Source organism: Polistes dominula, unplaced genomic scaffold (genome assembly GCF_049000335.1).
Source record: "Polistes dominula isolate Pdom_NZ unplaced genomic scaffold, Pdom_raw_medaka contig_15, whole genome shotgun sequence".
NCBI classification, from domain to species: Eukaryota; Metazoa; Arthropoda; class Insecta; order Hymenoptera; family Vespidae; genus Polistes; species Polistes dominula.
In genome coordinates, this window is record NW_028300915.1 from 344,970 (window position 1) to 369,820 (window position 24,851).

The 24,851-nt window shown below is 30.9% G+C and overlaps 4 protein-coding genes across 7 annotated transcripts; 1 reads left to right on the forward strand and 3 right to left on the reverse strand.

Moving 5' to 3' along the window:
- Positions 1-70: 70 nt before the first annotated feature.
- Positions 71-14,908, forward strand: LOC107070257 (uncharacterized). Of its 3 annotated transcripts, none has more exons than XR_001476256.2 (5): positions 71-549; positions 1,075-3,045; positions 3,122-3,287; positions 3,354-3,493; positions 4,818-4,959. XR_001476256.2 is itself a non-coding variant. In XM_089170192.1 (5 exons), the coding sequence occupies exons 2-5, from the start codon at positions 484-486 to the stop codon at positions 5,027-5,029; spliced, it is 2,415 nt and encodes an 804-aa protein (XP_089026318.1). In that variant the 5' UTR covers positions 75-292; positions 397-483; the 3' UTR covers positions 5,030-14,908. The 3 variants fall into 3 exon arrangements, 2 of the variants coding, with proteins under 2 accessions (XP_089026318.1, XP_015183771.1); XM_089170192.1 differs by lacking the exon at positions 3,354-3,493 and having other exon boundaries at positions 75-292; positions 397-549; positions 4,818-14,908; XM_015328285.2 differs by lacking the exon at positions 3,354-3,493 and having other exon boundaries at positions 76-549; positions 4,818-14,908.
- A 499-nt stretch (positions 14,909-15,407) lies between these two features.
- Positions 15,408-17,451, reverse strand: Osi23 (DUF1676 domain-containing protein Osi23). Its single transcript, XM_015328200.2, has 4 exons — positions 16,841-17,451; positions 16,348-16,652; positions 16,044-16,228; positions 15,408-15,913 (listed from the first exon to the last, which is right to left on the reverse strand). The coding sequence occupies exons 2-4, from the start codon at positions 16,650-16,652 to the stop codon at positions 15,603-15,605; spliced, it is 801 nt and encodes a 266-aa protein (XP_015183686.2). The 5' UTR covers positions 16,841-17,451; the 3' UTR covers positions 15,408-15,602.
- Positions 17,452-17,592: 141 nt separating this feature from the next.
- On the reverse strand, positions 17,593-21,773 carry Dop1 (dopamine receptor, D1). 2 transcript variants are annotated; one of them, XM_015328199.2, is made up of 6 exons: positions 20,838-21,773; positions 19,964-20,273; positions 19,736-19,877; positions 18,764-18,867; positions 18,298-18,577; positions 17,593-18,197 (listed from the first exon to the last, which is right to left on the reverse strand). In XM_015328199.2, the coding sequence occupies exons 2-6, from the start codon at positions 20,122-20,124 to the stop codon at positions 17,913-17,915; spliced, it is 972 nt and encodes a 323-aa protein (XP_015183685.1). In that variant the 5' UTR covers positions 20,125-20,273; positions 20,838-21,773; the 3' UTR covers positions 17,593-17,912. The 2 variants fall into 2 exon arrangements, with proteins under 2 accessions (XP_015183685.1, XP_089026323.1); XM_089170197.1 differs by lacking the exon at positions 20,838-21,773 and having other exon boundaries at positions 19,964-20,414.
- LOC107070215 (dopamine receptor, D1) lies at positions 20,806-24,466 on the reverse strand. Its single transcript, XM_089170207.1, has 3 exons — positions 24,327-24,466; positions 21,772-21,965; positions 20,806-20,910 (listed from the first exon to the last, which is right to left on the reverse strand). Exons 1-3 carry the CDS (start codon positions 24,341-24,343, stop codon positions 20,891-20,893), a joined length of 231 nt encoding a protein of 76 aa, XP_089026333.1. The 5' UTR covers positions 24,344-24,466; the 3' UTR covers positions 20,806-20,890.
- Between the last annotated feature and the right edge of the window lie 385 nt (positions 24,467-24,851).

A 24,851-nucleotide genomic window follows, 5' to 3' on the forward strand; every position in this document is an offset into this window, starting at 1 on the left:
AAATAAAAAATTTGAAACAACTTACTTTATATGTATATATATATATATATATATATGCTTATATACATATACATAATTTTAATATAATTAAATGATTTCAAGTTTCGTTCTAAAAACATTCTTTTCGTACTCGTTTTCATTGTTTTATTTGTCACTCACTTGATCTACTTTTTCGCGCGCAATTTTTTTGCAAGAAATTCACTAGTCTCTCGCTGAATAGCTAATATTCCCTAGGATCGAAGTATTATTATTGGATGAAAGAAAACCGTTATGTAAAAAGTGAGAGATGAGAGTAAGTAGTTCGCGGGGTATAATCCATGTATACGGGCCCGCAATGCTGAATGTGTAAACGTCTTTTTTATGTGAATAGAAATGCAATCTAAATTGTGTTTTCAGAACGTATACAATAGGCAGGCAGGAGCCGCATGAGTGAAAGGGTAATGACGCGCATAGGAGCTCATCATCAAAGTGTTTTTTTAACAAATGGCTCTATCCGAGGTGCACGATGTAGCTACGATTATTAGCAACAATCGTTTCAGTGTTGACAAGGTAAAAATTCTTTCTTTAACTTTATAAATCTAGACACTAATGCGAAGTTTGACTTTTTACACTTTTCTTAAACTACTGCGAAACAAATCATTTCGATCGTGAGATTACTTTACAGTTCTACGAATAACGAATGACAATTCGAACAATCTATTTTTATTACATTTATTTCTTTGTCTAAATCCTTGTATTATTCGATAAACTATTGAAATATTAATTAGACATTCATTTCAATCTTTTCTAATTAATACAAGTTTATCTTTGTTATATGATACTTTGATACAATTCTCCTTATTCGTTATAGGATAAAGTTACGCGATTGTTTCAGATTTGAAAATCTATTTGTGCAATAGACAATGTATCCGTTTGCTTCTGTTTTATCATTTTATAATAATTTATTATATTCCAAATGAAAAATCATTTTATTTATTGAGTAATCCTTAATAAGGAGATAGTTTAAAGATAATCTCTCCATTATATTCTTAGATATGAATGATTTAAAATTTTTGTCACGTATTTTTTTTTTAGATGAATTTGGAAGATGAAGACAATCAAGATTTAAACAATTCAATGGTCAATGATTTAGTTTCTAAAATTCTTGACGATGACTCTACCATCAACGATCATACATATAACAGTAGCTATAATAGCAATTTTCCGTTTTTATCATTACCTCATTTTTGCAATGCCGATAGATTGGAGGATAATTTAAAGATTCCTCAAAATGATGGCATCGATTGTAATGATCACTATCAGCTGAACAAATTGTTGAACAATAGTTGTAGTTCAACGATCATTGATCAAAATTCTAGTAATCTTTGTCAAGAGTTAAGAACGTTAAGTCTGAACGGATGTATGGAACAACAACCTGTTATAACAGCAGATCAAGGAAATTTGTATACCAGTGGAATGATAGGAAGCGGATATAATAGTAATTCTCATCAATATGCTGTGCATTCTACCAATGAAAGTTGCTGTAGTATAACTAATCCGTCGTCAGTTTGTAATAATTTATTGACGCCAGATGAAATAAATTATAGCAAACAGTCTTCTAGTTGGCCAGAAACTTTAATGACTCCAGTTAATACGCAAGATATGTTAACAAATTATCAACGGATTAGATCGTCTATAGATTCGGATTTAAATTTTAATGATGCTTTAAATTTAGCTTCAGAATCATCAAATTTGGCTGTTATGAATGAAGCAGTATACTATAATAACTTTAGATCAAGCGCACCTTTAAATTTACACGATAATAATCCTACAGTTGCGACTACTCACGATGTGTACAATATGACTGGAAATAATCAAACTTATAGACCAAACTCGTCAATGATTAATCTTAACACGGATGCTTCTTTTGGAACAACTTCTCCGCTGCAACATTTCACTTCTAGCGATATAACTCTGCAGAATTGTTTTGGAAATAATACGCAACACAATAATATTGCAGAGTACAAAGATTTATATGAACCCATTAGATTAAGTACTGGAAATGTTACTATGAATAACGAACAAGTTTGCTTATTACATCAACAAACATCTAATTATCAGTTAGAACGATCTGTGGACCAAAATCATAAGCAGCATCCAATTGACTGTTTTCCTTGTACTAATGAATACGCTGTGCCATCTATTAATGATTTAGACACAAATGAGAATATTTGCATTAGTAGTAATTATGACCATAGAACTGATAATAATTTATTAAAGATTATAAATAATAAGCCAAAGACTAACGAAACTAAAATCTACTCCTCTATCGGTTTTCCAAAAAATATAAGTCCGCGAGATGAGAATGAGGCAATAGTTAAATACGATTATCATAATTATCAGCACAACATTATAAAGAATGTGGAAAACTTGAAAACATTGTCGCAAAACTTTACGCCCTATCAAAAGGATTTAAAGCAATCTCATGCCAATCCTGCATACAAAATGCAATCATTTGGTTCATCTGATAAAGTGGCTTTTACATCGAGAAATCGCTTGACCAATAAAATTAATGATTCTGCTCTTGGAAGAGATGTTTTTAATTATGTCATTAAACAACATCAAATGCCAAGTGTTCAAAATATATCTAATATTCCACCACCTGATATAATGTTTAATTCAACGCTAATACCAAACATGACTACTGGAAGACCTGGATTATTTTCTCCAATGATGCCAGTTCCCGTTCCACTTCCTATTCCACCTATTTATTCTGTTTTATATGGTGGAGGACTCAATCTTAAAGGCAGTAATACCATAGCAAGACGTACAGGTCCCTCAAGTATATTACATCTTAGATTAGAACAAACATATGAACAATTTAAACAATTGGAAAAAGAAAGAAAGAAATGCGAGGCTGGATTGGCTGCTCAGTTTCCTGGAAAAAGAGTAACCAGCGCTAATAATATACCAATTCCACGACTACAAGGAAATCCATCAAGAGTAGATCGGTTAATTATTGATTATCTGCGAGAACATGCCCGGGTGATCACGTTAATAACCAAAGTAAATATTACAATTAGATTACAAAAAAAAAAAAAGATTATTAATAATAAATAATTGTATTAATTTTCTCTATCAGATGGAGTGCTTGCGTGGAAGTTCAATGAACCAACGTATACACAAGGCAATGCAGTATTGGCTAGAAGCAATCAAATTTGTTCAAGACTGTAGAAAGCAGGAGATCGCTAATGCTACCAAACGTCAAAAAGAAAATCCTCATTGCATTCTCGTATACAATGATAATGGTAAGATATCCTTTTATTAGTTTTCTCTATGATATTGTGTTATATAATACACGAATTATTGCACAGCATTGCTTTCGCTAAGGAGCTCGCTCATGTGTCTATTGGTGTAACTCGATATTGTTATGGTTCTATCAATATTCAAGTGTGCTACCCGGATCCGTGTAGCAAAAAACATAATACGGATGATCACAGACACAACGGGTTATGTGAGTGGCATATATTTTTTTTTATTTTAATTATTTTTATTTTATTTTTTTTTTTAATCCTCTCTGTATGATGATAATGATGATGATGATGATAATGATGATACATATGTGTCCTATTAAGTAACTGCTTCTTATCACTACACATTCTATATCGAGTCCATGACAACCCCCCCCCCCTGTACATCTTGATAAAGTTGGGGGGGTGTGCTTTTGAAATAGATTTTATTTAGACAAATGTTCTTCGATTAGATCCAAAGAAAAAGCCTGACATATTAAATAACATATTATTTCACATAGTTTGAATGAGAATATCTTTATATGTATATAAATCAATTAGTGGTAGATATATAGTACTCTTATATAAAAAAAAGAGAGAGAGAGAGATACTGCAACATTGCATTTAGAAATCACATACCATTTTTGTTGTTGTTAAAGTTTATTCTTTAGAATATACTTGTACTTGTCATGATCGTACTATAACATTTATATGATTATTATAAAAAAAATGCATTAGCTTACCATGTAGCAGTAGTAGTTTGTTAATAGTATCTTTTAGTAATACATGTTGAGATCAAAATATATATTTGCCTAAACCAAAAGTCACCAAAGATCTTCCTGATATTATGTTTATATACACGATATGTATGGTGTATTATATATGAACACTTAAATAATATATACACATATATATTGTGATATATATGTATATATTGTTTTAAAAAAATATGAATTCGGTGCTCCTTAATTATGGAAATCATTGTGAATATCATGTGAATATCATTGATGTAATATTCAAGATTGATTATTTTCAGGTATTGTGTGTATCACACTGCACAAAATTCCATAGCATGTTATTGAAAGAAAAGATTTATTTAGATTTCTTTAGGTACTTTTTTGATATGTTCAAGTAGAATTATAAATAAATCGATATCTTTATCATTAATAAGAGAATCATGAATTTTTAGTATAGCATGTTAACGTTTAGTTACATTATCATAATTTATATTGAATATTAAATTTATAAATAATTCTTTTTTTTTTTTTTTTTGATAAAAATCATTAATATTATTTTAATTTTGTATATACATCTATTGAATTTTTAACAAATGAAATTTGTCTTTATCAAAGATAAAATGTACTTAATTATATACCAACAAATTTTGGATTATCTTGAAATATACTTGAACTTACATTTGTATTGATACTAATTAAATTGTAATAAAATATATGAAAAATTGTTATGAATAAAAAGTGGAAAATAATTGGCAGATAATTAATGCTAAAAATAGTATATTTATATGGGATGTATTTTTTCTGCTTTCAGATATATTAACTCTGGCCAATAGTGTTCATGAATTGACAAAGGCATCTCGGTATGCAAGAAGCGGTATGTACAATGCAATGCAAGCCACGTTGTTGTGCGATTTGGATTTAGAGAAGAAAATAATTGAGACTTCTTCTGATCCAGTCCTTGTGATAAAGCGTATTGAAAATCAGAAAACTGCTGGTACTAGCAACTTTTCTAATAATAATTAAAGAAGATTTCATCCAAAATTCTCGCTTCTACATTGGTTGATAAAAGCTTTTTATGTATTTAGCATTGACAAAGATTTTTCAATGGCTTATAGGAAATGTTTTTTAATAATGTTCTCTTGAAAAAAAAAAAAAAAAAAAAACTTAGAATGGCACTAAATACAAAAGCTACTGGAGAGCTAATTGTAAGTGTGTTAACTTAAAGGGAGAAAAATATTTCCACTTTTATTAGTTCACGTCTGTGAAAGCTAAGTCTATTAACTTTTTACAAGTTCTTTGTAACTCCATAGTTTTTTAATGTGTATTCAAAATACTTAATATCTTATAATATAAAGAGTGTTTTATGGGGTATTTTGATGTGCACAATTAATTGTCCGAGTGTACATCACATAATTGTACGTAAACTTTGCTTACACTTGATGGTACTATAGAAAGTAAAAATGACTAAAATGGCGATTATTTCTATATCAGTCATTGTCAAAATCATGTATTTCTTTTCTAAATTCATGCAAGTTTTTTTTTTTTTTAATCGATAGAAACAAAATTCTTCCTATGCAAGCATCTCAAACGATTAATAATTGACTGTTATTCAGTTGCGTCATAGGATAAACGATCTAGGCTACATTTTATCAATATTGATTTAGATAAATAGGAAATAATATTTTAGACTAGTTCAATGTGGCCTTCCTTAAATATATGACCCAGATGTGTATCAAGTAGACAATTCCTTCGAAACTTTAGGTGATATTATAATATATTCTCCAATACTTTAAAAGATTAAATATTTGTAAAGGTGCAATCAGATTTATTTCGATATAATATGCAACGTTTATGTTGTCTTTCAAATATAATTCAAATGCTAACTATTGTACTATGTGCATTACTCGTGTAGTACATAGGTATACTTAAGGACACGTTGGTTGCATATAAGATTAATGCGCAAATTAGGTACAGAATATTCACTGATGAACGCACAATCACATGACATTTATGTACACGTGCTAAACTTTTTCATATATCGTCCATTTACACATATCTGTGTGCATAGATGTAACATAATCTTGTGAGTGTGCATAATAACAACGACATGATATTTCTGGCAAACAGAGATGTCTCCTTTAGTAAATTAGTTATATAGTAATGATAGTACATTGAAGAGTAAAATATACAATAGCGACACATTGTGTTGGCTTCTTTGATGCGAGTCGTTGGGTCTGTGTGATCTTACTAAACTGCCTCGAGCATCTTCTAATCGGTGTTAAGGGAATATTTGAATAATTTCATTCAAACATTGTACTTGGTAAATGCTATGAACAAAATATTTAAATGACCTAACCACTGCTGCCTGATATAGTATAATGCATATTACATATATTAACAAAATAGAGTTTGCGAATTAATAACGACAATTTTAGATATATTATTATTATTATTATTATTTAATAGATAATAGATGTAATTGAGTTACTTGCAAAACATTACACATTTCTATCGATGTGTATGCTTTGTTTTGTTTTTTGAAGGTACTTAGTACAAGGATTTTTAGATATAAAGTACATTTTTGTCTTCTTTTAAGAGCACATTTTTGGAAAGATATTATATATATATATACGTAGCTTAGAAATGTTTAAATATATCCTCTTGGAGGATTATTTAGCGCGGGATATTAACACGTCTTGAAAAATAATGAATATGTATTTGTAATTCAGGAATTTTCTGCATTTACTCCATTTTTAAGAATAAGAGAATAATGAATTCCTTAGATCTTCTAGAATATTAGGATGTTATAGAACGGTTGTTTCTTTTTATTTTCTTTTTCAAAGCTATAGAAGATACAGTTCGTGTGTATCTTCTTTCTACTAATATCACATCCGCCCACTTTTTAAATGCAGATTCACTCAGATATGACGTTGTAAATGCGGAAGCCTACACATGCTTTAAATTATTATTATCTGTGTCGCTACTGTATATCATTTTACATCATGACTTTAGGAAAGTATAAATTTAGTTGATATACATATATTATTATAATGCTTAACGAAAGCAGTTGTTTTTTCACGTTATATTTTATTATTAGTTTTAACCTCATGTTAAGCGAAACCTATAGTTTCCAAGACTTAATATATATCTCTGTTAGCAAACTTGCTACGCTTAATTATGGTTGACTTTAACCAGGGATGTGAGGTCAATAGGATTTCACTGCCCAAACATATATTTATGCACAAATGAAATGAATTATATAATGAACAAAAAAAGTGATGTTTTTCCGTTACGTCGATAAAATTATTATTGACATTTATTTGATTTTCGATTTCCTATGGCCTCATAATTCTAGCTAATCATACAAACGGCAATGCTATTTTTGTACAACTATGTTTAACAATTTTATGAATATCTCTAAATGTTGGGGCCAATCAGATTGTATTTCTGTAAATGCTAATTACCACATCCCCAGTTAAGGTTTAATCTGTATAAGAAAATACTTATCATTCGGGAGCATGCATTATTTGTGTATTTGTATATAATTGCAAGAATTTCTAAAAGCAATTGAAACAACAAGAAAATGTTGATAGATATATGTCTTCGGTAGCAGCGTGTATAGTATGATTGAGTGGTCGTTTCAAATATTGAAAGTTGTGTTTTACTTTTTCAAATATATATCTAATCAGGGAATTTCTTTTATTATTAATTTATATTATTGTGATCGTAATATGATTTTATATGTGAATATTCTTATTATTATTATTATCATTATTGGTTGTTCAACCCTTTTGTTCAAAAAGTTATTTGTAAACTTGTCAATTGACATTAATGCATAATACCAAAAGGTTGCAATATACTATATAACACTTAGACTGTGTGTTACGTTAGTTTATACAATTGTTCATTTTCTATTGTCCATTGTGTAATATTACTTAACAACTTGCCACGAAGAAAGTCTTCTTTTTCAATATAATCAGGGACATGAGTTGAACATCCAGTATATTTAACGCACGTGATAATGTTCAAATAATTTATGAACTCTCTTTGTTGATTTGAAAATAATTAGAAAATAATCAATATTAAATTAAATATTAAGTCTAATATAAATCGTAAAATAGGCAGGCGACACACTGCGCACTTACAAACCATGTGCGAATTATTACATTTTTGTTTTTTTTTTACTAAATTATTTATGATTAGCATGTGTTGTTTGTGTTTCTTCTTCTTCTTTTTTCTTCTTCAGCTTATCATAGGGAAATTGTAAGTTGTAAAAGCGCAAGCTTATATAAATTTGACTGTTTCTAGTAAATTACTCGTCTCGTTTTATTATATTTGTTTACATTATTATTATTATTATTATTATTATTATTTATTTATTCGATATAAAAATGAAATAATAAAACGCGCACGCATTTCTTCAAAGTATATAACGTGCTTATTAAGAATCATAATGTTGTATTATACATTTGTATTACGACGATTGATTCCATATTGTTGTCATACTCTTTATACCAATGATTGCTTTTCTTATCAATTTGAAGACCTAGGTATTTACTTATATTCATACGTACAATATCGAATGAAAAGAAAGAAAGAAAGAATAAGAAATGTTATATAATATATAGTATTTATCTCTTTCACGTATAAATAGGCATTAAAGTTTATTGTATTTATTATAAGGGACAAGGATATGCACGAAACAAAATATGAATCGGTGATTATGAAAATGGCCTAAATCGTACATACATTTTTATATTTGTCCTTTGAATTATTTGATCATTTTCATTTTTTATATTTAAAAAACCAGAAAAAAAGAAAATTGTAATTTGAAGAATAGCAGCGTGTTCTATCAAAATATGTTCTTTCAATATTTTCATAATTATCGGCTTATGTATAAGTGTGTTACCCTTTACATGGGCATGGCTTTCGTTTCTTCATCATTGAATGAAACAGAAAAAAAGATGAAATAATAAACAATGTCGCATATTCATTTTTGATATGATATATTATTACGATCGATGACGATAAAGGATAGTCTAAAAAAAAAAAACTTCATGGAAAAAAAGGTGCCTACGATATACGGAAAATGTCTAAATGTGCGATTTTAAATGAAATTAAACACACATTTTATTCGCAATTTTCATTACAGACAACGGATAATTATCTTGAAATTTTAAATTGAGATCATTGAATTGACATTACCTCCTTCTTCTTATTATCATTTTCTCAGCGTGCATTAGAATTGTTAGCTAGGGGTGTTTTAGTTAAAAGTTTTCAACGATCGCTCTTTCTTCTATATAATTGGGGGTGGGTTTTTTTTCTTTAAAGGGAAGAAACGCGCATATCCTATGAAAAGAGTAATGAAAAAAAAAGAAAAAAAAAAAGAAACGTTAAATATAATATTCGAAAACGAAAGTATAGCCTTAGGGAGATACATGCATAGATACACACATACACATACACGTACGTACGTATAGAAATACATACAAGTACATAATAGACACAAGGTCAAATTTGATTGAAGAAACTATATCGAAAGTTCGTAAACGATAATAAGAAATAACGTGACAAGCAGATCGAATAATAATAATAATAATAATAATGATAATAGTAATAACATTAATATTAACAATAATAATAATAATAATAATAATAATAATAATAATAATTGGTGTATGTATTACATTGCGTAACATTAAATAACGATCGACAAGAAGAAAAAAAGAAAGAATGCAACAAGAATGCAACAAGAATGATATTGTATTTAATTACGCATTACACATTATATGGTGCTAGTTGTGACATAAACAAAGAAAAAAAAGCAAAAACAAAAAAAACATAAGGCAATGCTTTAAGAGAAGTTTCCTTCTGCGATTGTCGTCATACATTGTAACTGTGATATCTATAATGCCAATTTATATATAGCTATGCAGTTCTTACGACAAAAGCTCAACGATAGTAGCTCGTATAATATTTGATTTGATTTATTTATTATTCCTTTTTCTTCTTCTTTTTATTTCGTTATGTGTGTGAGGTGTTTTATGTTTCTCAAGTAAATAATTTCATTCAAACTTCGAATAATCCTTGCTTTATTCTCGTGTGTGTATGATGTGGAGTGATGATGATGATGATGATCATCCTCCCACACGTTTGGTACAAAGATACATTTGTTGGTGTACATTGCCGTACGTGGATGGTCAATTGCGTACATAAAACTACTACTATTTATTACTACTACTACTATTATTATTACTACTACTACTACTACTACTACTATTACAACTATTACACGAAGTACACAATGATTGATAGAATTGATATTTGTAAAGATCTTTTGCGCATTTCTAATAGCTCGAGTAGCATTATTTTTCTTTCGCACGTATCACCAAATTACATACGTATACACACGTACACACGTACGCTAGCACGGACTCGTTATATTCTTTCACGTTAAACGAAAGCTCTATTTTCTGTCGTAAAACAGAAAAAATGAAAAAGAGTTATTCGAATTAACGGGCTAGGGGAGAGAGTTGAGAGAGAGAGAGAGAGAGAGAGAGGACGTAATTAAGAAATGAAAAAAGATGCGTAATTTTTGCAAGAGAAATATACGACAAGAAATCATCGATTTAATTAGCCAAAAGAGATCAATGTTTGTTATCCGCTACTAATATATCTGTAGGAATATATCTCTTGTATATATAGAACTTCCGAATATGTGACTGTTATATAAAAAATTTAGATGAAAATAGAAAAGAAACAAAAACAAAGCGCAGATTAAAATAAGAAACGAATAGAACGTTTATCGAAGAAGCCGAAATGTGTGCGCAACGAAAAATAATAATCTTATGCCTATTATATTCGCACATTTAAAACAAAAACAAAACAAAAAAAAACATGGAATTGTTTGTTATTTTTGGTAATGAATTTAAATCTACAATTAGAAACAATCAAAATCTGTCTGTCAATGACATCTTTCAATGCGCATTTTCTATTAAGTTGTTCTTGCAATTCGATCGAATGATCGAATCAACGAACAAAGTATGTCAATCTTTTGTATGAGCAAGTATGAGCCTGATCTTTAGATATTACCTAGTACATATTATATAGAACGATGTTAACTATTTAGAGACAAACGAAATTTAACTAAACGCATTATTATTTATCTAATTATTAATTTAATGTATGATTTAAGTTGTTGTTCACATTTTTGTGTGCGCGTGTTTATCATCTCTCACTTGTGATGCTCCTCTTACGACTGGAAAATAATGTCTTTAAAAGCTGTGGTAGTAAAAAGAAAACAAAAAAAAAAACAAAAAGAAGAAGAAGAAGAAGTATAGGATATATAAAAAGTTAGTATATAAGCGATAGAGAAAATTTTTATTATAAATATTCGTCCTAAGGCTGAGACTAAGCTATCTGCATAAAACTTCATTAGATTTTATTGAAATCATTTCAATTGTATACGTTTGATTTTGTTCTGAATGCTTTTTTTTTTTTTTTTAACGAGAGTACCGTCGCCTGGTTACGACACTTATATGGGTCAGTCGTTTATACGGGGCCTTTATTAAATGGGTCGTTATTAACGAAACGGTTATTAAAGTATTTACAATTGACTACATTTTTGATAATACACCATCGAAAGCTTACTCGCTGTTTAATAATAATTCTAAATAATCTACACACACACACATGCACACACGCAGACACACGAGGCTCATCTTTCTATAATGTTCATGTTTAACGTTACACCTATCTCTATGCGTATCTTGTACTTAATTCATCTTTTAACACGTTCGTTTTCACATTCATCGCATTCCTTGTTAATGGACCAGCTCACATTTAACAAATTTCATGTGTTTGTAAAAATTGTTCAATGGAATGTCAGCGCGAACGTGTTAAAAGTTAACAAAAATTCATCGATCAATTTTAACGATGCTGAAAGGTGAAGAAAATAAAATAATCCGTCTCGTAGATATCGAAATGAAATGGGGATGAAAGTTTATCTTTTTTTTTTCTTTTTCTTTTTCTTTTCCTGATAGCTGCTTCGGCCTTAGATGCGATTAACGAATTTATTGCTGCTTTATTCGTGGGAGATACTGTATGTAAAAGACGAACTAATTAATAATGAACATTTGTAAAAAAAATTATTGCAGACTGTCGTAAAAAAAAAAAAAAAAAAAAAAAAAAAAAAAAGTCGATTCGTCCCAAAGAAGTAAAAGTATAAGACAAGAAAAAGCGTACACACGTGTACAAAAAAGAAAGAAAGAAAGAGTCTTACGATGAAATTTGCTATCTCACGTTGTTAATCGGATTCATTTTTCAAGTTTCTCTTTTGAAAAAAAAAAAAAAAGAAGAAAAAGAAAATACGAACAAGCTTATATTTATAACGAAAATAATATGCGCAGATGTTTTATCCAAAAATCACCTCGTGTGTATGATACGCTGCATCGTTTAATAAGAGAATAGATGGTACATATCTATAATAGGTATGTGTTTGACAATCCTATTTAAAAGAAAACAAAAAACAAAAAAGAAAAAAAAAGAAAAAGAAAAAATAAAAAGTGCATGTGATATTGTAAATTATTGAATAGCTAGATGATACTTAAGTACACATGTACTTATTATGCGCTAACGAATAAATACAGATAACAAATATTTAAAAAAAAAAAAAATAAAAGAAACGCTCGTTCTCGAATATTTGCAAGGAGAGAACATAGTCTTTCATCGTTTGAAAAAAAAAAAAAAAATACAGAGAATAAGATAAAGAGAACAAAATGTACGACGCGAGATTCTTATTAAAATCCTTCATATGAAATTTGGGAAAAATTTTATGTCAGAGTATCGTTCTCGGAGGAATAGAAGTTGAAAAAAAAAATGCAATAATAAAATGGATATCGAGTAATATATACTGCGTGTCCAACGCCCAAAATACAGATCAATTCAGATTTAATATATATATATATATAAGCTGAATGAATTACTGTAAAAAAAAAAAAAAAAAATAAGAAAAAGGAACATCGATTAGATAGCAAATAATAAGTTCAAATTTCATTCAAAAGCATTCATTTGTAGTAAAATGATTAGTTCAAATGATTAATCATTCGTCTTATATACGATAAATCGAATGATGAGAGCTGTTTTTTAAATCCTTCCATTGGAATTTGAATGATGCGAAAGAGAACAATAGGAATATGGGGGTCCTAACGTGCAGTATCTCTCTTACTTAACTTATTGCTAGGGGCGGGCGGGGTGGGGGGGGGCGTGGGGGAAAGAAATTAAAAAGTAGAGAATGATAGGCAGGACCGAATTAAAAATGGCAACGTAATATAACATGCGATAGATCATCGATTAACCGAATCCAAATACTAAATTGTCAAATTCTAAATTTCGAGCTGTGCGAATGAAAAACAATGTCGCATTAATTTGTCCTTTTTTTTGTTTTTTTTTTTTTTTTTTTTTCATATTATATTGAAATGGTATAAAAATTGAAAGAGTATCGCCGAAATGACACGGGTGATCGAAAATCTATTGTACCTATTGATTATTATTCATTGATCGATTAATCATAATTCGTACGCAATGCAATGACATTTATCGAATAGAATTAATAATAATATTCGAATTCTTATTGTTAGACTTGTGTACTCTATGTTCCTTATAATTAAAAGAAAAGAAGATAAAAAGAAGAGTAGAGAGAAAAATGGCGGAAAAGAAGTTTATTTTTCCGGCAAGGTGCGCTTGAAAATTCGAAGAATCATTCAGGTTTTTTCGAAGCCTTTAATAAATATTCTAGATAAATCGTACGTACGTTTTCTTGCGCCATACTTGCACTATAATAGAAATAAGAAATCGTGGTTCTAACATGATGTCTTTCGTAAATGTACTTTCATCGATTAGTATGCGTCGTCCAAAAATCTGACACGAGAAGATAAGTTTAATGAAGAGATAAACGAAACTAAACTATCTGCATAATCTCACATTTTGTTACAAGTTGTTACACCCGTAAATTAGATATTGTACGATACACCTTGTACGTTCAACGAATTCATTTTATCGGCTATATGTAAAATGTATTTTTTGTTGCGATCATTTTTGTTTTTCTTCTTTTTTTTTTTTTTTTACGATTAGATCATTGTTAACATTGTTATACTCGTGATAATATACAGTCTGATTAAATTATAATACGTAACTTTCGTATCGGCTGTTTAATAATGATCAATTTATTTATCAAAGTGAAGAAAAGTGAAGAAAAGAAATGAACGGGATAAATTTGAATCATCGTACTTTTTAGCGATAGTAGAAAATAACAGAGATGATCGCAAAACTTCTCGTTAGTCTCGTTTTTCGAAATTTGTCATTTGAGAGACTCGTTTCGTAGTTAACGCTTCTCCCAATGTTGTTAAATAATGCAACATTGCATGAGAATTATGAAATAAACTGACCAATAATATTTCATGCGCAAGCTTCCTACTGTGTATACCTATACATATTAAAATACATGTTGGCAGGTTAAGAATTTCACTCTAGTATTGATAAATATATGTTATAACGGATATAATTAGTCATTTTATTATATCAGTGTTTTACATCGAATGTGCAAACGAATTTTAGATTTGTTCGTAAAGTTTGAAAAGGATTAGAAGGATCATCATTTTTGCGTATGAGTATGATGGAAACGTAGAACGGATGATGAATGAGTTTAAATGCAATCAGTTTTACAAAATGCACGTTATCACGAAATGCGTATCTTTACGAGAACGTAATATTATTGCATAAAAGCTAATTGCAACTATGAATATCATTGAGTTTATGTAAGGTTTTTGTATTGTTAAATGATTTTCAAATAGCTGATGTAACTTAGTAATTATATGCTGTCATTAAAATTTTCCAATATTTGGAGTCCTCTTCTTCTTTTTTTTTTTCATTACATTCTCCAAATAAACGTGTAACGTTAATTTATACAATTAACAAATATTTCATTGTCTTTATCAATCACTTACCAATCAGACTTGTCAGGAACAACGGAACTCGGGAAAATAATTCGGAGATATTTTGTCGTCGCAAAAATTGCTAAATAAATATAATAATAAATAATAATGAAAATTAAATGTACTTTTTTTTGTCGATGAAATTTAATTGAAAAGCAACATCGATTGATATACAATCAACTCGAACACGATCACCTCAAGACTGTACCTTGACATTCAATACTTAATATTTTATCTTCTAATTCTTATTCTTCCAAAGTTTCTACCAATAACAACATCAGTTTTTTTTCTCAATTACCAATAATATTAAAAGATAGAGAATACAACGGAAATGACTTTTATGTGTATCTTATCTAAGTACATCAATACTTTTACCTAGTACTATATTATAAGATAAAAGTAGACTGCTATCGAGATAAAAATGACGATAATAAATTTATTTATTAACAAGATGACCAATATTGACGTAAGAGATATTCGGTAGAAATCAAATCAAACTTACAAATTGTCTTGCGATGTTAATGTACATATGACAAGTATTTTTGCATATACTTAACGATAAAACTTTGTCAAATGAATTGAATCGTTGATCGTAAATTTAAATTTCAAGCGTGAGCCTGAGCGTGTATCGGATAGGGCAGATCAAAGTGCGTTGGCGTTTCTTGATGACTTCTTTCGTGCCAACCTTCGGCTACAGGTGTATGATACAAACCATAATTGACACCATTGGTTGCTATTTTCTTCAATCCTTGTATACTAGACAATAATAAAGCCATCTTAGCGAGAAGCAAAGCTTTACCACCAAGAACGGCTAGAAACTGAAAACCCATTGGTACGAGTATCGAACCCATCAATAATAGACCCATCATCATGAGAGACATTGCATGATGACGTCGTTTATGGCGGCGTCTCCGTCCTGATGATACGGAAATAAATCAATCGAAAGAAAAGGAAAATGTATACAAACGCGATATGAAAATCGAATGACCGTAATTTTGTGTTAAATTTTTTGTTCTTTTTTTCTTTTTAAAGATATCGTTTATTACCTTGAACGTTATTATTGTTACCGGATGTATCTGTCTCGGTCTCATTTATTGGCGAAGATATGCTGTTAACTATGTGGTCAACGTCGATCTTCAAAACGTGCGTACGTAAAACTCCGGTCAATCGATTCAATACTATTCCCGTCCAATTAGAAGTATCATCTGTCTCGTTGTACGTATTATCCATTCTGAAATAGAATTTATATTTTTTCTTTTTTTTTTTTTTTTTTTGTCGCGATAATTATTTCGAATTCAAACGGGATCCCCGTCGTCTTATATAGTTTTATAACAAAATAATACAACGTACTTGGCCATATCATTTGTCAACGATGTTGCATTATTATCTTGAAATCGTATTAAATCGATACCGTCTATAACTGGTATGACATCGTCGATCAGAAGAGAATCCAAAAAGTTGAGAGCACGTTGTTGTATGCATTGTCGAAAAATGTCAATAAAATCATCCTGACTGAGATTGTTCCAAGGCATTGAAGGACAATTCTTCAAGGCAGATCGTAAACCGAAATACCACTCTGCTTTATCGTCACAATTGCTTCTCTCGGTAATGACGAATAGAAGTAAAAACACGATCAACGAATGTCGATGCATCATCTGCACTTATTAAATTCATTTGCTTAAAAGTATTGTTAAATAGGGTCACCGATTATTTCAATTATTTCAAAGTTAATGATTACAATATTATGAAATGGAGAAAAAAAGTGTGTAGTAAAAGATAAAAGTTAAAAAAAAAGAAAAAAAAGGAAAATTCCTCGAGTTGTTCATCCATTGTAAGATCTTACCTCAACAAGAATATGACGAAAATTAACGTGGACTTGATATCTTTTCACAATGACACCGTATTACGCACTGCAAATAACTGGACGTTTTATGCGATTTTATACCTGTAGAAAATAGGACAACGTATCGTATCTATAATCATTGAGATTCATCGAAGGGCATCAAGGTAGCGGTCAAAAGGCGGACATTCTGCTCGACCAACCTTAGTCTACAATCATGCAAGGAAAATGTTAAAGCGAGCAAACGTTACACGACAGTTGCTTATACGAATAAAATTCCTATGACGGCTAAATGATCATATTCTAAATGAAATCTAAATATTATTGTGGACAAAAAGCACATAATACCAAAATCTTTTGGAAGAACAAAACATACTAACTATTTATTTTCATTATTTTTCAGTTTTGTACATAGTCCGGTGTGTCTCTACGCACTGAATTTTATTTTCAAATCTCTCTAAGAGAATCTAATATAATTTAAACTTGATGATATCCTTCCTTCGGTCATATTAATTTCTATCTACTAAATCTAATTATACATTTTCGGATTAGTTAAGCACTAGCGCTATAATTACAGTCCCAAGAATAAGCATATATTACGTACAGTAACTATGATTAGCAACTAATACTTCACATGAGATCCTTTTTTTTTTTGAACAAAATTTCTTCTTCATTTAAGATCCATACTCCGACCAAGAGAAATTGCATTTACATGCATATGCGTATATATTTGTGAATAGGTTTATATATATCGATTGTTTTATTATTTCTTTTTTTTTTTTTTTAAATATTTTTCTTTCCAAGGCCCGACGTAGACGGAGTTCGTTTAAAAAAAAAAAAAGCACCTGAATTACAGTAATCGTAAATATTAGCAATGAGACAATTCCGACGATTGTCGTATTGCACGAATGAGCTTAAATGACAAAAACGCTTCCTCCTCTCGACACCGATGGTCCTTTGGAAAATAACCGAATACTCGTTATAATAGATATACATGTATTTACGAGGCCATAGGAACGTAAAACTTCTTTGCAAAGTGTCTTCACGCAAGCCATATTGAATATTTTGTTTTGTTTTATATTGCACTGGCTATAGTGTCTCGATGCACTTGAGCTATAACCCCAACGTGAGAACTGTCTGCGCTCGATCTCGGACTGATGTTACACTCGATCATAGAGCCATTGTGTTTCTGTATCACTATAGATCGAAATTCACCACATTCACTAGTGGAAGGTTGATTTCCTCGAGCACGCACACCCTTCGTTAGGATCCTTTTAAATGCTTCTCTGAATTCTGTATTGAAGATACTGTAGATGATCGGGTTGAAGGCCGAGTTGCTATAGCCAAGCCACGTGAGTACCTGATGTCAAATTTTATTTCAAATTGTGTAAAATTCAAGCGAGCAATAACAAAAACAAGTGACAAGAACAAAATCAAATGTCTAATAAATACGATCATACTTGGAATGCTTGCACTGATATGCAGGTTTTACAGTAGGCTGCAACAATGTTAACGCAGAAGAATGGAACCCAGCATATAAGAAAGACGCCCATGATAACGCCTACGGTAATTGCTGCCTTATGATCGGATACGTGATACGGACTAGTCGGTTTTGACTTCATTTGAGGTTTTGGTGGCTTGTAACGACTCTTTGTACGAAAGCTTTTTCTTACAGATACTTCCGGTATTTTCGTGACAGCACGAATACTTTTCACGTGTTTCTGCGCGTAGCAATAGAGTCTAATAACGAAAAAGAGAGTTACCTGTTATCTACAGTGTATTATTGCTATTGAACCAGTTAACGGATGTTCTACTTTGCTACTTTATTCTACTTTTAAACTAGGAAAAACTTAGATCACGCTTTCTTCGTGTTGAACAAATATATTCTATGCATAAATATCGTGTAAATCGTTCATTGATCCTCACCTGCAATAGATTCCGATCATTACCATGCAAGGAACGTAAAAAGAGATACAAGAGGATACCACTGCGTAGGTAGGGGTAAGGTCCAGGGCGCATGTTGGATGTTCCTGAGAAAAAGAATAAACGATAGTTTAGTAAGATAATATTTCTAACGGATATATATATATATATATATATGTGTACCAATATTGTGGTCGGGATAATAATTGAATCAATGATCGTTGGTATCACGACAGAAAATATGAGACACATGTTCGTTAGCTTCAATATAATCGATCAATCGGACACATTTGATTATACAGCATAGTAAAGCATTCGTTTGTGCGTTTAAAGCGTATATCAAGGCAAAGGGCATGCCTTAAGGCCATTTCTTATTACGTAAAGCTATGCCAGCTGGATTTAGAAGATAGATTTTTCAAGTATATATATATGTATATCCGTAATTGACACGATTATTTTCGTGATTATGATTATATTTGTTTTTCTTTCACGTGTGGATACCACTCTCACGTGTAGACCGTTAAATATATATATATATGTTATATTTGTATATAGCTGAAAATCGCTCGAACTGCGGCGCTCGGAAACATATTGTTGCGCATGCACGCTCTTAGAGGCGTGAATATACAATATGGCATATTATTTGCGTTGCACATAACTAAACTCAATGCGAAAACTGAGGCTGCGCTTCATAATTAACAGAGATTACTGACTTGATTATGATTATCACTTACTCGGACGCCCGAATTCGAAAGAAGGCTGAATGAGATTCTTGTAGTGTTGATCAATGATTTGTAAGTATGCCTACTCCTATTGTTCTACCACGCGATCTCTATAGAGATCCCCTTACATATCCGTTCCAGATGCTTAACCCGTATCCTTCTGTCATGAGTATTGTATTTTCAGAGATAATCGATGTCCCAATAGTCAAAAGTTATTTTGGTCGCAGATTGTGAAGTCTTGCACTATCGTTACCTCTTTCCCATCATTATAAACCAGGAACTGATCTGCTCTATGAAGACCCAGGCTGATCGGCACGAAAGAAATGAGACCTGCTAATAGCCACACAACAGCGATCCCAGCAGTTGCAATTCTCCTGGTTACCCAGCGACCGTATCTACCCATACATATATATATATATATATATACAATTCAATATACAACCAAATTTTTCATTTTTCGAAAGAGAAAATGTTTATTTACCTGAGCGGATCCTTGATGTGAATGTAACGATCGAGAGATATAGCGCATAAATTCAAAATAGAGGCAGTGCTACACATAACGTCGAAAGCGATCCAAGTATCGCAGAATTGCGTGCCGAAGACCCAGTATCCGAGAAGATCATTTACACCGGCAAATGTCATCACCAAACAACCGACGAAGAGGTCAGCAATCGCGAGGGATGCTAGAAATAGGTTTCCTATTCTTCGCAATCCTCGATCAGTGTAAATTGCTACGCAAACTAGGACATTGCCAGCGACTGATAAAAATACAAGTATCAGCAGCAGGAATCCTGCAAAATTCAAATAAAAATCGATGAATAAAGAACAATTTCTGATACATTTGTCATATACTTTCATTATAAATAATATTCTCAACCGTTTTGTCGTTTTCTCCTGTTAATTATAGATACGTATCTGTAAAATCAATTGAAATTCAATGAATTTCTAAATAATAATTTATCTTTTTTTTTCTTTTCATTCTTACTTACGATGCGCAATAGAATTCTCTATTTCAACATACATAGACAAAATTTTCTAGTCTCTAGGTGAATAATAAAATGATTCTCTATTGTCGTGCAAAAATAATCCTTTCTTCGTTCTGACAGCTATGATAAAGCTTTTAAAGTAGGCCACGACTGGATTGCTTATCGGAAAAAGATTACCTCTAATTGAAAACGTTTTACAAGATTTACGATTATTTCAAATGATGAGAATATGGAAATGAAAAAAAAAGGGGTTTGGGATATTTAGCTGGTTGATAAATTATTGCGCAACGTATTATATTTATAATATATAGGATATTCCTCAAATAGTGAAAATAAATTTGGAAAAATGAAATATGAAGTTTGGCGAACCGACTAGAAGCACCGACAGCAACGTGGAAGCTTCTTCGGGTAGAGCCTCTTCATCACCGATCGTCAAATTGTTCTGTAAAAAAATACGAAAGAGACAGAGATTAACAAAAATAATATTCCAAGTTATAATTTATGATTCTTCAATTTTGAATACAAAATGATATTATTATCTTTCAGTTGTTCTGTGCACAAAAGCTTTAATATTGTATGTATATATGTATTTAAGATTCGTTTGATTCAACGATATCGATTGAAAATTCACAGTGGCGGCCATTCCGTTTGACATCAGCAACGAAAGTAACTCGTAAAATTTCTATAATTTTGTTTCATGATAATTAACGGATGATGACATTTTGTTCGTCGATGTTTGGTAAAACAACGGTAAATGAGATATATTTTCATTTTGTTTTTTGTTGTTGCTTTTTTTCTTTTCTCGTGATAACATTATATAATCTTCAAAGCATAAATATCTTTGCATCTAAAACAGCAACAGAATAATAATTAAAAGAGACAAAAATAAAGTTGGTATCGAAGAAGAAGAAGAAGAAGAAGAAACTAATCAAAAATTACGTGAGAAGTTTCGAAAGGCAATTGATTATTATTTTGTAAATAACTTTCAAGAGACTTTTGCGGCAATATGGAAAAAGAAAAAAGACCAAAAGAAAAATGAAATGTTTTTCAAAATGAACAATAATTTTGTGCGAATGGATTCGTTTTAATATTCATTTGCAAATGAAAATCATGACAAGTTGTTCGTATTGATCATCTTTAAAGCAATTGATATTAAATCATTGATGCATAGGAGAGAAAAATGATACGAGATTAACGATGTTGATTATTCTCGAGGATGTTATTATGGTACTTTTGAGAAAAAGACCAATTGTTTTATTTTTTTTTATTTTTTTTTTTTTTTTAACATATATGGAACGATTACCGAATTCCCAACAATTCATCATCCACAAGATCGAACAGATCAAATCCTGGATGGATCCATTCTTCGGAAACACATCATCGGTAGATAATACACAAATATCATGGAAGATGGTAATCCTCGTTCCGCAATCACTGAATTCACGTGTTATCATGATATTTTCCATGAGTATACGGTGAATGTTGAAGGTTGATAACCTGCAATTATTTTCCAATCAAAATAATACGTATACTTGTCGAGATATCTTCCAACGACGTTTCCTAAATATTTTCATTCTCGATATTGTTCGTGTTATCGGTTTCAAGATATCGCATAGTTAATAAATTCAAATCATTTCATCGGAAACAATTAACAAACTCGATCAGATCGATGTAATCATTTTCATTGGATGATAATTGTTATAAACGAAAGCTGTCGTATTGAGGAAATTACTGTTACAATATATAATAACAATTATTAAATGTGTCATTATTATAGACTAAACATAAAAAAAGTATAATTTGAAAGATGGAAAATTCAATGAACAATAGGCAAATAGTAACCGCACACGGGACCTAGTGCTGTAGCCATTTGTCTGAAGAACAAAAAAAAATCCAATCATTGAATCTACCATATATATATTTAAAATTATATATTTTTATATTATTGTCATTCATATTTGATTCGAAATAAAAATTTACAATTAAAAACACGACAACTCTCGGCGAAGCACATTCATTGAGCTCGCATCAGATCTAGCGGGTGTGTATAGAATTTCAACATAGTTCTGCTCGAGTTTTTCAAGAGAAGTATTGCAAAATGTGATAAACCGGAAATCATTGATGTTCAATTAAGAGTAACTGGTTTGTATACGAGTATATAAACACGAACGGTAAGCAGATTTCACAATAATGAGATAGCCTGATCGATCGGCAGCTATCTTGGACAAGTGGTCAGTGGGCTCGAGTTGGTCTCTGGCTCGTTACCACCTCCCTCTTTTCACACTGTTCCCTTTCATACTCGAACTCTATACGTCCTCCGTTGTTCCACTCTAAGGGTAAGTGAGATAAGAGGGAGTATGAAGAAAGCCCCGTCTTTTATTTAACTACCACGCGAAATTCTAATTCTCTTCTCAATTCAGTAATCAACTATCATTAAATATCGTTCAATCTGATTAGAAAGATCTACCATTAAAATGTCATAATATGTTCAATAAAATTAAATCTAATTCGAATTGGCAGATCGACGTAACTAAAGTCGAAGTATATTCGGGGGTGAGAGAGAGAGAGAAAGAGAGGAAGGGGAAAATGGGACTATCGATCCTCGACGATGAAAGAAATAATACAATTAATCGAGTGCTATCATTTGCAATTTCTATCTTATGTCATTAAAATAATAAATGCATTATTATTCGAACATCCGCTTGATCGAAGTGTGACCTAGTAAAATTTTCCTCTAATTATAAACCGGTCGGTGGTTGCTATTCCATTGAGAAAATGTTACACTCCATGTTTCTTGCGTGCCTCAATCGATCTAATCTATCGAAAATAATGTTTAAGAATAAATAAAAGAAATTTAACGATCCGATCGTTTATATCTATTTCCAACAAATAGAACAATTGCACTATATGTAAGCCTCTTTTAAAGGAAAAGGTCCGTACACAACGAATACGATTTCATCAAAAATGATCATACATATGAAAAAGAAGACATTTGAGGAAGAGACATATGTATATAGGATACTTTGAATATTTCTAAGATTTCTAAGATTGAATGCAACCCCTTTATATGCGACAATGACAAAAGATTGATAGAACAAATAAATCGTAATACTTTCGGTGTGCAGAGGCCTTTAACCTTGCTATTGATTTTAAACAGCTCGAAGCGTACTCCTTTGCAGCCAAAGGAAGATAAAAATTACAATCGGCAAAAATTCTAATCCCATCGAAATAAAAGCTAAAATACAAAAAAGTATATGTTTTATCGAGGAACTAGTTACGATTGAAACATTCAAGAACCTGTTGCAGTTTTCTCTATTCTTCAATGACTTGATCTAAGCCACGTCTCTATTCTAACTGAAAATGAACAACATTTAGGCGCCTTCAACGCAATAACATTATGATATTAAAGTTGTCATTTAATTTTGCCACTTCGAAACGTTCTGTATATTTAAACATTAATATCGGGATAAACGTGTGGAATAAAAAGCTTCATAATTCGTGAAAATATAAATGCGAACTCAAGTACTTGTAATCAACAGGCTGACGCAACAAGCTTACTTTCAACTGTTGCAGAGTTTGAAGCATATAACTTATATATGTTACTTTTTATATTTATATATAGTTTCTATCCTACGCATACTCGGGACAAACAAAAATTAGATATCCTTGAAGGTTCTTCTACGAATGGAACGTAAACGGACTTGTGAAAAACATATATGTGAAAATTTGGATAAAATCGAAAGATAATTATCGATCGTTATAATAGACATTGTTCGTTCGAGAATATACAAATATATGTTACATATATCGAAGAAAAAAATACAAAAAATTGTCTTAAAAAATGTAAATTATCGCTACCTGTATTGTGGAGCCATGCTGCTACGTACGGGTACCGTATAACGGAGCAATCGATGGTTGGGCCACCATTAACCGGTTTTTCTTGCTGACAGAAAAATTGTGTTTTTCGCCAGAAAGCATAGTCGTGAAGCAACGTCATATTTAATTTCCTTCTTCCAGTGCAATAATTTACTTGGCTTCGGTAGTACAGATGCATTCGGCCAGATCGTCGGCAAAGAGATATCGCAAAAATACGCGTATCTGTGAAAAATAACACTAATGCCAAAGTAAATTTTGTATCATTTCTCTCGATAAAAAAAAAAAAAAAACATAATATTGCGACAGATAGGTAAAATGTTGACTTCATTTTTACAGCAAAAAAATATCTCTTCTTTTATTTCCCATATGTGTATTTCTCGCGTACATACATACGTATGTACTACATGCTGAACAATTTCTTTACATCTTCATCCCCTGAATCCTAATCCCACAATTTTTGCCATTAAATATAAATATATATAGAATAAATTTATTTAACATAGAAAA

Excerpts from the sequence above, each read along its gene's own strand:
- LOC107070257 (XM_089170192.1), top strand. The coding sequence starts at position 484 with ATGGCTCTATCCGAGGTGCACGATGTAGCTACGATTATTAGCAACAAT. Across the intron at positions 3,046-3,121 it reads TGATCACGTTAATAACCAAA|ATGGAGTGCTTGCGTGGAAG; the intron begins GTAAATATTACA and ends TTTCTCTATCAG. Across the intron at positions 3,288-4,817 it reads TCTCGTATACAATGATAATG|ATATATTAACTCTGGCCAAT; the intron begins GTAAGATATCCT and ends TTCTGCTTTCAG.
- Osi23 (XM_015328200.2), bottom strand. The coding sequence starts at position 16,652 with ATGATGCATCGACATTCGTTGATCGTGTTTTTACTTCTATTCGTCATT. Across the intron at positions 16,229-16,347 it reads TTGACAAATGATATGGCCAA|AATGGATAATACGTACAACG; the intron begins GTACGTTGTATT and ends ATTCTATTTCAG. Across the intron at positions 15,914-16,043 it reads TAACAATAATAACGTTCAAG|GACGGAGACGCCGCCATAAA; the intron begins GTAATAAACGAT and ends CCGTATCATCAG.
- Dop1 (XM_089170197.1), bottom strand. The coding sequence starts at position 20,340 with ATGAAAGTATATGACAAATGTATCAGAAATTGTTCTTTATTCATCGAT. Across the intron at positions 19,878-19,963 it reads CACATCAAGGATCCGCTCAG|ATACGGTCGCTGGGTAACCA; the intron begins GTAAATAAACAT and ends ATGTATGGGTAG. Across the intron at positions 18,198-18,297 it reads TATCAGTGCAAGCATTCCAA|GTACTCACGTGGCTTGGCTA; the intron begins GTATGATCGTAT and ends ATTTGACATCAG.
- LOC107070215 (XM_089170207.1), bottom strand. Across the intron at positions 20,911-21,771 it reads GATGAATTGTTGGGAATTCG|AACAATTTGACGATCGGTGA; the intron begins GTAATCGTTCCA and ends ATTTTTTTACAG.